Source organism: Haliotis cracherodii, unplaced genomic scaffold (genome assembly GCF_022045235.1).
Source record: "Haliotis cracherodii isolate W230 unplaced genomic scaffold, xgHalCrac1.p SCAF_10, whole genome shotgun sequence".
In the NCBI taxonomy this organism is placed as follows: Eukaryota; Metazoa; Mollusca; class Gastropoda; order Lepetellida; family Haliotidae; genus Haliotis; species Haliotis cracherodii.
In genome coordinates, this window is record NW_027266265.1 from 30,436,613 (window position 1) to 30,449,067 (window position 12,455).

The following is a 12,455-nucleotide window of genomic DNA, read 5'->3' on the forward strand; positions in this document are numbered from 1 at the left end:
GAATGATTTAGATGTTTGCAAAAAGAAAAATCGAAACATCACGTGTGCGGTGTGTGTCTTTACGACAGGAAAGCTATGGGTGATATGAAATGTCATTTATTCAACATGATATGGTTTTATTATTTATTCAGCTCGGTGTTTTGAAGACAGATCTAGACACCGCAGGCAAAGAACACCCTTCATAGGTTATAGAAATGCCAGATTGTACATGTGTCTCCCGACTTTACGAAGATCACAAACGTAGTGTATAATTGTATATATACTCTGCAAAAGAGAAAGAAACACAAACGTAGCAAAATCGTAAATATCTGACAGAGTGTTGGGACATCCAATCAAAATAAATGTCAAAAATTAATTGGATAGGGATTGATTTGTGCGGAAAGAATGAGGTACTGCAGAAATTTGGTAAAAAGATTGGAAAATCACAGAAACAGAACCACGTGAGAGCCTGGAGCATTAACACACACCAACATGACATGCACGTGCAACATCACTTGGGTTTTCATTTGCATGCCACCACAGTGTTACAGCAAGTAAACAGCGAAAACATGCCATGACTGACGGAAGCCCAAGGCAACATTTTGAAAGATATTGAGAAGATGTGATCTTCACCTTGAAAATTTAATGTCCAAGATGGAACATAAAATTATGCATTTAAAGTAAAATAACTTCCTTATTCTATCAACGGTTGGAACTGGATGCTTGACATCCTCATGCTCTGCGTACATCCCTTCAGGGAGCATGCATGTATCCTTTGATGAGCACCTGGTCGATATTTGTCAGTTCGTATGGCTCCAATGTGTCGTTTTCAACACGAGAGCATATTTTGAACGAGCGTTTGACAGAGTTTCTTGAAGGATACAGACAATAGTTTCTCACGACAACCTATACAAAAGGAAACTTTACAAAGGATGGACACAATACGTTGAGATATCAAAAAGGTTTTGATATCTGATCTGATCTGATCCAAACTTCATTTCCTACACAAAGGACCCAATGTATGATTCATCATTCGGTGGACTTGGTAAGATTCTGGGTGAATCCAAACTGAAACCAAACTAGTCTATGACAGATTTATTTACGTTTTGCGATGAAATCGTATCTAACTATCTGCCGGGTGTATATACTTGTTACATTTGGAGTAAAGGGAGTAAGAGACATGATGTAGTATTGAAGTTGAAAGTGGCCATGTCTTGGAAGGGTGTACTTGTGTCTGAATACTCATACCTCGGGTCAATGATGTGGAACAAAATACAGCAATCGACCCAAGAAAACCCAAGAACATGTTTGGACCAGAGTCTCCTTTAAAGCACACATTTACATTGATGTAAATTCAAAACGTCAACGCCCGAGAATAAACAGTCTCGAATATCTGCCGAAACAGATTCCAATGGGCATAAAGGCAAATGCCAGTCAGTCAGGAGATGTGACAACTTCATATAAAGGTGTACAGTATATCAATGCGCATCATATTTCCAAGCTTCCTGTTTCATTTAGTAAATCCCCCTGAATGTCTAAAATAATATTTCTGGAATGAATTGACCAGACCTTAACCAGCCCTGGTAAAATATAAATAAAGCAATTGAGAAAAATAATATCTGGTGGCATATTGCTTGACAAAATATGTCGGACAACTGTTATGTTTATGTCTTTTATTGTCCGACTACATTTCTTCTAAAACATATTCTCTTTTTAAGTAACACATCTGTTTTTCAAAACACGACACAACACGATACATAGATACATAAGGTTGTGTTATAGAGGAGGTCTCATTAAGATATATGTCTTTTTTCGTAGCCCATATTACACCCAACTGAATGTCCTCAGAATTCACAAAAGCCCCAAACTGACAGACTGTGTGCTGGTAATTGTTGAAGAACGACAAGATATCAGGACACAATTTACAAATAAACAGTTCAATATTTTGTCAACAGTATTGAAAAAATGTCAAAATATTATGACATAATTTCAATCACTATCATAAAAAACAATAAATCTCAACCAAACCAACAAATAATTGTTTGACTAAATTGTTTCGTGTTTAGTTGTGCTGAAAATACCATCTGCAGGAGAACACTAATGTGGTGAAGATTCAAAATTCAAATAATTAATTGATATACGAAAGAGTAAATATGTACACTTTGCACAAAGTTTATATCGATGTAAATTATTTACTCCATCCTTCATTGATTGAGTTGCAAACAGTTATGTTGAAAGTCACTTAAGAGGTCCCCAAGTGAAACAAGTCTTACGTCATTCAATTTAAACTACTTCATGTACAAAGTGCTTGCGTCAGGTGATTCCAGCTGAAATGATATGAATGGTATATTTGACAATTACGTTAAAGGGTTTGACATGTGTGTACATGCATCGTATTTTCATTTTAGAAAGCGTCATCTTTTATTCGTTTGAAATATCCTAATCAAAACATTGTTTTGAATACTCACGCTTAATGATTTGCTGCCCGTGGGGATCACGGTCTTCCCATAAAAAGATACAAGTTACTAACGCACACCTAGTAAAGAACACAAATATTTACCTACATTGATGTTTGAGACAGTTAACAGTCTGCAAATACAAAACGCTTTGCACATTTCCTGTCTAAATTGTTATGAATCTTTCTCAGGTTTAAAAAGTCAAAATATATGAAAGCTGTTACACAAAGAAACGGCAATGTTAATGCTTGCATACTCTCTAATGGAGAGCTCGGGGTTGTATTTATCATTTTGTCAAGAAGCAATGGTCCATATCATTGTAAATAATGCACATTAGACAACATAAAAATATGTTTTTCGTTTTATATCCTTACAATAAAGCTCTGATGATGATCTATCCCGCACGTCGAACTCAGAAACATTTCTGAAATCAATCCTCCTCAGGTAGAGATCAATGTAAGAGTAGGTCCTCATATTGAAACAATGATACTGTCGAAGTCACCGGGTGCTACAACAATCAAAACGGCAAGTATATCAATCAGTCTAATGGATCATAAATTCCAACATTGTTATGACAAAACACGTCTCAACCTTCTATCCATCCAAGCAAACTATTGAAGTACCAAGAGATACATCCTTGTACTATAACCTCCATCTTTGTTCTTGGCAACTTGTAATAAGCTAACAGATTAGAGGTTAAGCACTGCTAATCAACAGTGTGAAAATGTCAAGTAGATTAGCAGCAGGACTAACATTTTTCAAGATGTACAATATTTAGCGAAAAAAGGACGATCAAAACATTTCCTTTGGATTCACAAAACGTTGTTCGTGACATCACATGTACAATTATTTTGTGTTTAAACCCGTTGCATTTTTATGTTTTGCATTATTTCCTGGAACAAATAATGTTTTTGAAACAAAATATTACACACCACAGAACAGTAAAGGGTCGATCCCTTACTAGATTAACCTACACTCTTTTTAGGTTTTGTTTACAAACGCTGAATGCTGATTGTTAACAATGCTTACAACAAATTCGAATTTCGTTTCGTTTTCACCTGAGTCCTTATAATTGTAATGACACTGACAACAATGCTGATACTTTATTACCCGATATGTCAGGGGGATGTAAAAACCCTCTAGGCAGCTTACTAGGTTGTATACACCCCAGGGAGTTGAGAACGATAACTGAAATGCAATCGGATCCATTGGCCGGGGAACAAATACACCGTCTAAGACCTACATCACATTTTTCTTCACCAATTGAGATGACACTCCATGATATACGTCAGGCAGGTCTTGGTCGTTCGGGGCCTCATTAAAGCTTTTTATGGCAGATATGTGGAGGACATTTCCAAACTTGACACGTCAGTGGCAGAGGTATTTTCCGATGCAGTTCCCTATTTATACTTGGGCCAGATGTCACCGTGATGTTTCGGGACCTTTGCCTATGCTTATTACAGGTGCCGCCGATGGGGCGGTGTGCGCTCGCCTCTTCGCGAACTCCTAGTGTCGTCGCTGTTTGACAGTGATTCATAAACATATGCTCATAATAACAAGTGTGAACTTTTTTTACTATACGGTGGCGTCAATGAAGCTGGACAAGGTCAAAGATTGGGCTTCATGTCGAGTTTATACAGGGGCAACAGGTAGTTTTATGTGATTTGCGATAATGATTTACCAGACCAGGCAAATATTGTAACTTCTGGCACGAAGTTTAAGATATGAAACCAACCTATGTAAACAGGGTTTTAGGAACTTCGTTATCCAGAGTCCAAGGAACTAGAAATATATGATAAAACTAGTGGCTGCTGATGTAGTTACACTGATGCACAAATGCATCTCAGCAGACTGATGGTTTGGGTGAGAGTGTTGCATGACAACACATATTCTGCAAAGAAAGTTCCACTGGATATTTTTCTGAAGTTACTAATGAACAAGAATTCTCCGTGGAATACTTATTCTCTTCCTTTGTCTTCAAGGTCTTTGTTGATGGCCTAGATCTAGTAGAGGGTAAATAACACATAATAGAATATCTCCTATCATCAATCAACAACTTGTGTTCCGTAAGCTACAAAACATAAACTCAAAGATACATTATAGAAAATACTTGGTTTCAAGTTTAATTATAGTGATAATGACAATTCAGAATTCAGTACGTGTATTGATTCTTAACTGATGAATTTATTCTGGAATGAAGGAGACTGTCGTTGGTTCTAAACTGAACTTACTTAAATGTCTGTTTTTATGACAATATGTCTGCCAAATTTGACAGAATATTACAAAAGTTCCATTCAGATTTATTTAGACTGTCAATGTTAAGAAATAGGAAATATTCGATACCTGTAAGTTCATTTGGAAACGAAACGCGATAGTGGTAGGCTTCGAATTTGAAAAAAATACAGTTATCAAATCTAAGTTCGAAACCTCTACAATGTTAACTCTAGGTTTATCTCCATTCTACCATGACATAAGGACAAAACAAACGCGATTTCTTTAGTTGTAGCGGAAATGCATCGGTTGATTCGAATATTTTTAGTTGGTTCAAAGAGCTAATTCAGAGATCAGTGAAGATCGGTTTTAGTCTGTACACATGTTTGCTTTATGTACCGAAACCATAAATTGCAATATATTACTTGAATCATTTCCTTGAGACTCGATGAAAACATGTAGACAGATATCCTGTATCCATTATCCTGACTGACATCAAAAGAGAAAATAAAATGACTTTTTGTAACTGTTATGACGTCATGAAGATCTGCTGATAGAAAATCTAAGCATTGTGGCACGGTATACATCACGTCATAATGTATGTGACAGATTAGCGCCAAACAAACGCATTTACAGATATAATACAATGCACGAGGTCTGGAGAAACAGCCGGCCCGAGAGTACAGCAATGTTATGCTGCCTCAAAAAGTATGTTACAACACGTGCAGCATGTGGGCGAGCAATATCCTGCTGCGACATGTCGTTACGTCCCTGCATTTGCACAACGAGTAGAAATGGTTTTGCACGATATCGTTCCGTTAGCCTACGCAATTCAAATCACCATTAACAATGAGTTGTGATGCCACCCTTTACCAATACACTTCCACCCCCAACCTAACGACGTTGAGTTACGCAAACGTCACTAAAACATCCTCCTGGTCGCTTGTAGACCCTTCGACGACCATCAGGGATGTCCTGATGAAACCTGAACCCATCTGAGAACAGTATACTGTCCCAATATCATCTCTTTGGATACGTTATCTACAACAGGACAATACACATTATTTGTCACGGACTGGTCGTCAATATGTTAACGAGACAACCATATTTGGTTGGTGCATCTACCAAACTGCTACAGCAACAGCTCGGACAATTCCTGGCTTAAGACCAATTAGTGGCAGAACTTTCGCATCCAGTTGAAGCATCACAAGATCCGGCCCCGACCGACGTCCTGCAATACGGCCAGTGTTGCTTCCACAGCCTTGTCAGGCACGCCTAACTTAGTGTAGACAGCATCTCATGTTCGGAAGACAATTGTGTTTCGATGAACATTACAATGTCTGGCAACCTCCTTTCACGCCATTCCTGTTTGCAGCATACTTACGGCGCGGAGATGTTGTTTTCCAGCAAGCTAAACAATCATTGTGAGCTGTTCACATTACAAAAATCACATGTCTGATTATAATGCTCCAAACAAACACGCAAACATGCAAATTATGATCCGTGCAGAAACACGCAGGTGCAAATTGTGACTTACGACCTTCAAGTCGAGGAGATGTCTTCATGAATATGTATTGGGAGATGCATTATTTAGTTTCCGAATGAATTTATTTTGCATTGAACTTAATATGTACATAGTTACTTTTTCCGTTAGTATATATTTAAACAAGGTCGGTAAAGCACACATAATCCGGAGCACTAAGACCATTCGAATTCATACAAGTAAAGTAACCCGAGTCATCGGATGATCTTCCATTAAATAAGCACCAAGTGGTTAAAGCGTTAAAACGCCCGGGTTCGATTCCCCACATGGCTACAATGCGTGAAGCCCATTTCTGGTGTCACCCGCTGTAATATTGTCGGAATATTGCTCAAAGTGACGTGATATCCAACACACTCACTCACTATTTAACAATATTGATGTTAGATCTTGCAGACGTGTAACAACTGTTTACCGTAAGTGTTCATAATATCATCCTTATTTACTCGATTGAATAGGGGAGTGTCACTGATATCATACATAACTTCATCCAGTGGAATATGATCAACCCAATCATCCTCAATGAAATCGCATTCTGAACCAGTTCTGGCGTTCATGTCTCATTCCGCAAGATGATACAGTCTGGATAATCACTGTATATTTCAGAAAACCCCAGATCTTCTGTGGATTTCCTTGGTTTCTGCCGCTGATATTCTAGTGTGCATTATTCTAGATTTTTAAAAACAACAACTGGGAAATGAAAGGTCAAGAACAGGATTACATACATGTACAGTGGGATTTAAGTTTTTTGTGTTAACAATACATTTACTGAAAAAATGAGAGATAACTGGACACAAAAAAGGACGTAAGATCAGTAGCTCTTTGTTGTGCATGTTAAGAATTTGTGTAAATGTGTTGTTTTTTTATGTAGGACTGCGTTTTGGGGAATTCTCATTTTGTCTTAATGTAAATTGTTTCAGAGCTACCAATCAACGACTGTGGTGAACCCCCGCCGAGTGCCAATACTTACAGGACATTCCCTGACAATAACACTGTGGAGTACAGATGTATCGACACCTACATTCTATCATCAGGCGACCTCGTACGGCACTGCGTCGATGGAAAGTACAATGGAACCTCTCCAATATGTTCTTGTCAGTTCCTTTGTGTATTTTTCTCAACATATACTATCAGTGGAGTCGATAATAGTGTAACATGATTGGTATTAGATTTTACATAAAGGAACAAAAACATATCCATTATAACGAGAAATATCGACACATGGCAGAGTCGGTTGTAGGGTTCGGACTATATCACTATCACTATAAAATAGTAATGATATCAGGTGTTCCCGAAAGGGTTAACATATCCTTCCCAAGCGGTGTCACAAACACATGCAAGGGCAAGTCACCTAATTGTTCACCTAAAAAACACATGTCTACATTAAAACATTTTGAAAGCTTAACTGACGCTTTAAATAACTTCTTTCAGTGGCATTTAGAAGATGGTGTGATGAAGAAAGACAAGTTCTATGGATGAACAACTTCTCTACTACAATTAGTACGACGTTTCGGTGTAGATCCTAACACTTGATTGATAAAGGTGTTAGGATCTACACCGAAACAACGTCGCACTAATTGTAATAAAGAAGTTGTTCATCCATAGAACTTGTCTTTCCTGACGCCTTAAATGTTTTAACAAGGAACTTTTGAGCAAGAGTCGTATGAGGTGGTTTGAAATCTTCGTAGAAAGAGCATGCTCAAATGTACCGCTAGATACATCTAGACACCAAAGGCTGGGCTGCTGGAATATTGCCTCTAAATAACGGGAAAGTTGACTATATGACATTAATGGTTTTTTGCCGCACTACAGTACTATTCTATATTGAAAGAATACAAAATCAGAGACACGTGGAGATCCGGGTTTGGATTGTGTCTTCAGTAACTCAAGCTTGTCGTAAGAGGCGACAATGCTTGTCGAAGGCGGATCGGAATCGGGTGGTCAGGCTCGCATGTCATCGTATCCCAATTGTGTAGATCGATGCTCTTGATGTCAGTCACTGTGGCTTGTGGTCCAGACTCGAATATTTACAGACCGTCGTCATACAGCTGGAATATTGCTTATTGTGGCGTTAACTGTCAAATAACCAAACTAAGACTAATGTTTATTCAAATGATCATCGTGCAGGAAGCCGAAACACAATACGTTTCCTTCTTCCATGCCACGTAGAGAAACCCTACACTCATGCATCAAATATTCATCATATGCAATGATGTGCACCGTTTTACCTGTCTTGTTTCTTGTTGTGGTACTGGGTGGTATTCTCTTCTTTATTGATTCATGAAAGACGATAGATTTCATCATGAATAAAATCTATCAGCTGTGAGACTTTTGGTCGCATTTAAAGCTTATAAGTTGAACTACAGCATTACATAACACCAAGAAAACGTTTTCCGAAAGTGTGTGTTAGTGAGCAAAACTTTTTACACCGCAGACATCAATATCAATATAAAGGGACATCTAAGCGTCCTGTAAAACTTAAGTCTGGGCCAGACAAACCAATTCAAGTCGGCTCCCGCGAAGATGGGTCTCCATTCTTATTACGAAACGGCTCCGTCTTAATAAATAACCTAATGAATTAAATATATGAAAGAAGTATAAATATCGGAACAGAAAACTCTAAAATACACGAAAACAGAAATGACAGTAGGTAACAGGAGAAAAAGAAACGCTTAAAATAATTTTGTTATCATTCAAAACTGGCTTCCAAAGGCGATATATCAAGGTGAGATAAAGCGATGCAATTAGTTCTCAATGCGTTGCAAACCACTGTGACGTCATCGATTACCATGACGCCACAATAACATAATATCACTTATCGCTCTGCCACTGTTGTTAAAAGTTTAAAACCCCTCGGCAATGCTCGGAGATTTAAACTGTCATCAACTCGGGTGAGATTCTTCATGTTATATTACGCTTCCATGTTTCAGTGACCTGTGGTCCCCCCCTGAACACAAGATACGCCAGTATTAACTCTACCGGTAGTAAAGAAGGGGACACGGTGACGTACACGTGCCCCGACGGTTGGCTTGTGTCCTCGACAAACACTGAATGCAGTGGTAAAGACGGGTACTGGCTAGCTGGAGACAGATGCTATGGTAAGCGGTGCAACAGATCATACAGACGTACATATTGATGCAAACTACATAATTACCATGCTTGTCGTAAGAGGCGACTAACGGAATCGGGTGGTCAGGCTCGTTGACTTGGTTGATGCATGACATCCTATCCTAATTGCGTAGGTAGATGCTCAAGATGTCAATCACTGGCTTGTCTGGTCCAGACTCGATTATTTACAGACCGCCGTCATATAGCTTAAATATTGCTGAGTGCGGCGTTAAATAACAAACAAACCAAACCATAATTATCATGTATTACACATCTATCTTGGAATTTCAAATATGATTCTATGGTAACCTCAGAAAAACTACATTCACACTCATGCGTGACGCTGTTACCCATACACTACTAATTGTATTGATGTGTTGTATGTGATTGTATTGATGCAATCACCTTTGCTCCGTTCTTCTGCCTTTCTTAATTTTTATTATTTTTATTTATTGCAATTTTAATTGTTTTACTAAAAATTGACAACTCGTACATTCATGTTTATCCGTAAATGTACATGTTAAAGAGGGTTTGCAAGGTTATTCTTTATGAACACTGTATTTAAGTATCACCTCTCCCAATCCAGCAAATGTCAGTCTAGACGTTGCAGCGCTCACTGCGGTACAGACGTCCACTGCGACTTTGAACGACATCCTCCAGACCACAACCACACCTCTCTCACTGTCACTCACCTATACATTTGATGCTGCTAACGCCGTGGACCCAACAAAGCTGGGAGTAAGTCTTCTCACCGGCGACTGCAGCAGCACTGGGCTTGAGCAACGTCCTCATATGAACGTCACTCTTGACAACTACTACACCATCTATCAAGTAGCTGTGACACTGCCAGATGATGACTTTGGTGAGGTTTTATCTAGATCTGGTGACACAAAACACGTTATTAGGTCTTCAGCAACTCATACTTGCCGTAAAAGGCGACAATGCTTGTCGTAAGAGACGACTGTCGGGTGGTCAGGCTCGCTGACTTGCTTGATGCAAGTCATCGTATCCTTATTGCGTGGATCGATGCTCATGATGTCAATCATTGGATTGTCTGGTCCGACTCGATTATGTACATACCGCCGTCATATAGCTGGAATATTGCTGAGGCCGGCGTTAAACAAAAACAACCAAGCAAACAAGTGATTCAGTGATATAAAATAGAAACGCAAAATAATGGAAATCTTTTATATATGTCAGAAGTTTATACATAGTGATACAGTGGTTCAAACATATCGCTGTTATCATAGTCGCCAAAATGTAGCTAATGCAAAGTACACATCACACACATTCGCTAAAACCCATCCACGTAAGACATGTAATCAAGGCCTATGAAAGTGCATGGCTCTGGTTTCGTCGACGTCGACGTCAACGTCGACGTGAACGTTTTGTACCAAACTAAATAGAGGAAGTCGACACATTCGGCGGGGGTACTGTGGTGGTGTGAGCAGCAATGTCGAACAACGGTAGCACCAACCTGGTTCATGATCACTCACTGCAAAACCGAACCGAGATGAAAGTTTGCAGTTTGCCAGGTCAGTTCCATTGTGCAGAAGCCAAGCAATTAGTGCCTCCGATGTTGGGCATACACGAGTGCAGTTGGCCTTGACCTTTGTCTTTTGACCTTTGTCTTTTGACCTGTCATGTGACCAGATTCAACTGTAGTAGCATGTGTCATACGTGAACATCTATCTGATTTTCGTTGATCCCTGAAATAAATCTATAAAAAAAATCATCAAAAATTCATTTGCGTTTCATTCTTGTTTTTCTTTTCATTTTTGGGTGGTGAGGGTTGGGGAGGGGGGTTGGTTATATTATACATCTATTCGATCCAGAGATACATGTCGATCCAGACATTTCAAGTGACTAGTGTATTCACAAACACACGTATCGTTCTCATCATTTGCCGCAAAAACATTCTCTGATAATATATGATTATAGTGCTGAAATGTGTTTTTAACGTGGTAAATGACAAAGCATTTGGATATGTCTCATGAATTGACTTTAAAGATAACTTTGTATTCAGGAGCAAACTGTGTATATATCAACTTGGTCTCGTCGCTATATGGCTGAAATAATGACGATGCGATGTTAAATTTTAACTCACTCACTCACTCACATGACATAGTTTACATAGATATGTATTTGGTATTGGCATTGTAGACTCCGGTTTTCTAAACTAATTGTTGTGTGAACACATATGTGTCATGAATGCTGTGGATTTTGGATTTTCTTCGAATCTACTCGCCCATACATTGTACATCATTTCAGTGTTTATATTTGATACATTTAACTGTTTATTTGTGCAAACTATTTATATGTGACTGTTGTGAACATATTTTTGTAGACTAACTTATAGTCCGCGTCTCTTGTGGGTGGATGCTCGAGCTGAGAAGGATATGCGAATGGGATGGGGGTGATTGTCACACAAAATATATGCTCTAGCTATAGCGTTTGTAAGGGAGACTACCCATTTGTGTTGTTCAATTAGTACATACGTCCTTTGTGACACTGTACAAAGTGTATCCAATATAACAAATACTTCCACTTTGGTCGGATTTCAGCCTTCTCCCTCCCCAACCTGAAAATAGGGTCTTCCACACGTCTCCAGACGACATGGCAGACTTGTATGAAACACGAGGGCACTATACCTTCTGGGTCCCGGTTCGTAGCTACATGTAAAGGAACACGGTACCCAAGGCACGGAAAGTATCTACTCCTCGAGGTAGACTTTGGAGACAAACCTGGCATGTTACAGATATGTCAGATCGAGGTGTATGTCCACCCTTTAACATCAGGTATGTTGTGTGTGTTATATGATGCAGTATCCTGATGGGTGAAATCTAGAATGATCCTCTCAAAAATATGAGCAATGTGGGAAGGGGGACTCTTTTTGTGGGGATCAGGTTTTTGTGTGAAACTGTTTCATAATGGACGCATTGTTTTTTCTGAGAAATATTGATCTGTACAAATGTAACTTTCTCCCAGAGCACACATTTTTGCAGAACAAACTGCATTTCGGTCGAACAATTAATGTTATTATTGTAAAGCCTGAGGTCAAATTATTTATTCTGACAGTTTCTGGAATATTAAATGATTGATCCCTAACTGACGGATGACCAGAAGCAGATGACCAAATAACACGGATAACATGCTAACCA

The 12,455-nt window shown here is 38.9% G+C and overlaps 1 protein-coding gene across 1 annotated transcript in view; it reads left to right on the forward strand.

Moving 5' to 3' along the window:
• The first annotated feature begins 996 nt into the window (after nucleotides 1-996).
• The window catches only part of LOC139453706 (uncharacterized), a 31,238-nt gene continuing 19,779 nt past the window's right edge, over nucleotides 997-12,455 (forward strand). The window contains exons 1-5 of the mRNA XM_071235182.1: nucleotides 997-1,024; nucleotides 7,107-7,280; nucleotides 9,117-9,284; nucleotides 9,881-10,156; nucleotides 11,859-12,092. Of these exons, the coding sequence (XP_071091283.1) occupies nucleotides 997-1,024; nucleotides 7,107-7,280; nucleotides 9,117-9,284; nucleotides 9,881-10,156; nucleotides 11,859-12,092 (880 nt within the window). The remainder of the gene's footprint in view (nucleotides 1,025-7,106; nucleotides 7,281-9,116; nucleotides 9,285-9,880; nucleotides 10,157-11,858; nucleotides 12,093-12,455) is intronic.